Source organism: Benincasa hispida, chromosome 8 (genome assembly GCF_009727055.1).
Source record: "Benincasa hispida cultivar B227 chromosome 8, ASM972705v1, whole genome shotgun sequence".
Classification (NCBI taxonomy): domain Eukaryota; kingdom Viridiplantae; phylum Streptophyta; class Magnoliopsida; order Cucurbitales; family Cucurbitaceae; genus Benincasa; species Benincasa hispida.
The window spans coordinates 46956381-46959229 of NC_052356.1; the positions used below are offsets into that span (position 1 = coordinate 46956381).

Genomic DNA, 2849 nt, shown 5'->3' on the forward strand with positions numbered 1-2849 from the left:
GTTGACTATGTCAGTATTATATATACAATCGTTTATATAATACTACACGATCATGAAGTAGAATATAAAAAATCGTTTATATAATACTAAACAATCATTGGGTATTATATAAATGATCGTTTAAATAATACTAAACAATCATTCATAGAATACTAAACAAGCGGTTATATTGTAATGAATGATCGTCTATATATTGTTATATGATTGTTCATTCAATATTAAATGATCTGGGATACAAGAAATATTGTAAAATATCGCTTACATTCTCTCCATTTCTGGATCTGACGAATGAATCTTCCTCTATATCCAAAGACACAATGAAATGAACAAAGATGAAAGTGATCAACAATGGGGATGTTATACTGCAACTCTGAAAGAATAATGAGAGAATGAAAAGTGCTTGACGGAAAATGAATAACTGAGAATGACCTTTCATTCTCCATATCAATGTTATTCAATGCTATTGATAAAATATTAGTTGGGAATAAATGCGTTGATGGAATGTTAGTGTTGCATTGAATACATATTGAATGAAGAGTTGAAAAAATCGTTGAAGGAAGAAGAAATGTGGCGTGGTTTGAGAAATTTTTTAAATTAGGGGTAAAGTTGTTATTTCACATATCAAAAGGTCAATTATAAATAAGTTTTTAAGAAGAGGTCATTCATAAAAAAAAATTTGAAATTTGGGTTATTTCGTGAAATTTTTCAAATTTCAACTACAATGTAATGAAATTAAAAGTTGATACAACACAACAAATTTAAGAGTTAAAACCATATCATAAAAAAAAGGCAATAGACAAAAAAAGCATTTTTAAAAAAAAAAAAAAAAAATCGAACATGGCGTGTGGCTTTTCCTTGTCCATAAAAGCTCAGCTAAGCCCCACCATCTCTATATTTTGCAATCTCTCATTTGGTCTTTCCAACTCCACAAGTGGACAAACCACTAAATTCTGAATATTCTACAATGAACAACCAACCTTCTAATTCTGCCCAATCTTTCCCTAGCAAACAATAACATGTGTTCAATAATATAGATGTGTAAATCCAAAGTCAACCCACAAAATTAAACCCTAATTCCCCTTTCAATACTATTTTAAACCTAAACCCTCTCTCCTTTCTGTCTCTTCAATGCACTTTAGAGCCAAAGCTTCCTTGATTCTGATTATTTAAAGTATATTCTTCCTTTTAACCAATTATTTTCTCAAATTCCCAACTTGGGCTTCTTTGACTTGTTCTATTCACCACCATTTCTATATAAACCAATCCCAACCCCTTAGCTCTGTTATCAATATCATCATCATCAAATCTGAGATTCAAAATTCACTTTTTGTCTTACAACTTGGAAAGGTTAAATCAAATCGATATGGCTTCAAATGGGTTTCTCTTGGCTACTCTGTTTCTGTCCTGTTTCTTGGGATTCTCCCATGGAAATATCCATCTCTCTTCTCTCCAAAGAACTTTGGAGGTCACTGCTTCACCAAAACCTGGACAAGGTAAGCCCCTTCAATCTTCCATGGAGATCTGAATAAAAAATTCGAACTTTACCAATTTTAACAAATGGGCTGTCCTTTTTTTTTTTTTTTTTCCTGCAGTTCTTAAAGCGGGTGTTGACAAAATCAGTGTGACCTGGATTTTTGTTGGGACTGACAAAGTCAAGTCGGATTCGGATTACAAGAACATCAAGGCGAAACTCTGTTACGCGCCGGTGAGCCAAGTGGACAGAGCGTGGAGGAAAACAGAGGACGATCTTTCCAAGGACAAGACTTGTCAATTCGACATCGTGGAAAAGCCGTACAATCCGGCGAACAAGACGGTTCAAAAGTTTGAGTGGACGGTAGAGCGTGACGTTCCAACGGCGACTTTCTTCGTCAGAGTCTACGTTTTAAATTCCGCCGGCGATAAAGTAGCGTACGGCCAAACCACTGATGATAAAAAAGGAACAAACTTGTTTCAAATTGAATCGATTACTGGTCGTCATATCTCACTTGATATTGCCTCTGTTTGCTTCAGTGCCTTCTCTGTTGTGTCGTTGTTTGGATTCTTCTTCATCGACAAGAGGAAGGCCAAGAAGGCGGCGGCGGCGGCGGCGGCGCAAGGGCATTAAGTTAAGAAAAGGTGGGAACTTTTGCTCTGTTTTGAGTTTCCTTCTCAGCTTGTGACAATGGCGATCTGCTTGATCAAGAGTAGACTTTATTATTATTATTTTTTAAAAGTCTTTCTGCATTTTGGGTTTCTCTAATGCTGTAATTTTCTAGGGGAAAAGAAAAAAGATGTGTTGAGAAAAAGAAGGGTATGGTATGATCTGATATATGGTGAAAAATAAAGTGTACTAATGTGTTTAAATGTTGATGTGGAAATTTTAATGACAATATTTGAATATTTCGACTTTTGGGGTTTTATTTATTGTGGGTAGATTCATAGTTATTAGAACACGAAAGGTTGCAACTATTAACTCGTGATTATAAAACATTAATTACTACTACAAAGCCAATAACTTGATCTTAGCTTATAACCGTTAGATTAAGATAATTACAATTGATAGCACTTTTAAGTTTAATAATTAAAAGTATAACCATATTTGAAAAAATCATAAATGTAGCAAAATCTAATCATAATAATAACCTTTCATGAGAGATATAATCAATGATTGATAGATTCCGTGAGCTAGATCGAACTCTGCTATATCTATTGTACTATATTACTAATATTTAAGTTCTACTGTTATATTTAGAACTCCGGTAACAAAATGTCATATATTTTTCTCTGAGTCAAACCTTAAAAAGATGGTCGAAGATGAAGACAAGTTGGGTATTGGTGTTCGGTTCTTTTTTGGTGTGTTTTCATTTTTC

At 33.8% G+C, this 2849-nt stretch overlaps 1 protein-coding gene across 1 annotated transcript; it reads left to right on the forward strand.

Annotated features, from left to right (window-relative positions):
- Positions 1–1039: 1039 nt before the first annotated feature.
- LOC120083240 (high-affinity nitrate transporter 3.1-like) lies at positions 1040–2397 on the forward strand. Its single transcript, XM_039038907.1, has 2 exons — positions 1040–1493; positions 1593–2397. Exons 1-2 carry the CDS (start codon positions 1364–1366, stop codon positions 2102–2104), a joined length of 642 nt encoding a protein of 213 aa, XP_038894835.1. The 5' UTR covers positions 1040–1363; the 3' UTR covers positions 2105–2397.
- The last annotated feature ends 452 nt before the right edge of the window (positions 2398–2849 follow it).

Excerpts from the sequence above, each read along its gene's own strand:
- LOC120083240 (XM_039038907.1), top strand. The coding sequence starts at position 1,364 with ATGGCTTCAAATGGGTTTCTCTTGGCTACTCTGTTTCTGTCCTGTTTC. Across the intron at positions 1,494-1,592 it reads TTCACCAAAACCTGGACAAG|TTCTTAAAGCGGGTGTTGAC; the intron begins GTAAGCCCCTTC and ends TTTTTCCTGCAG.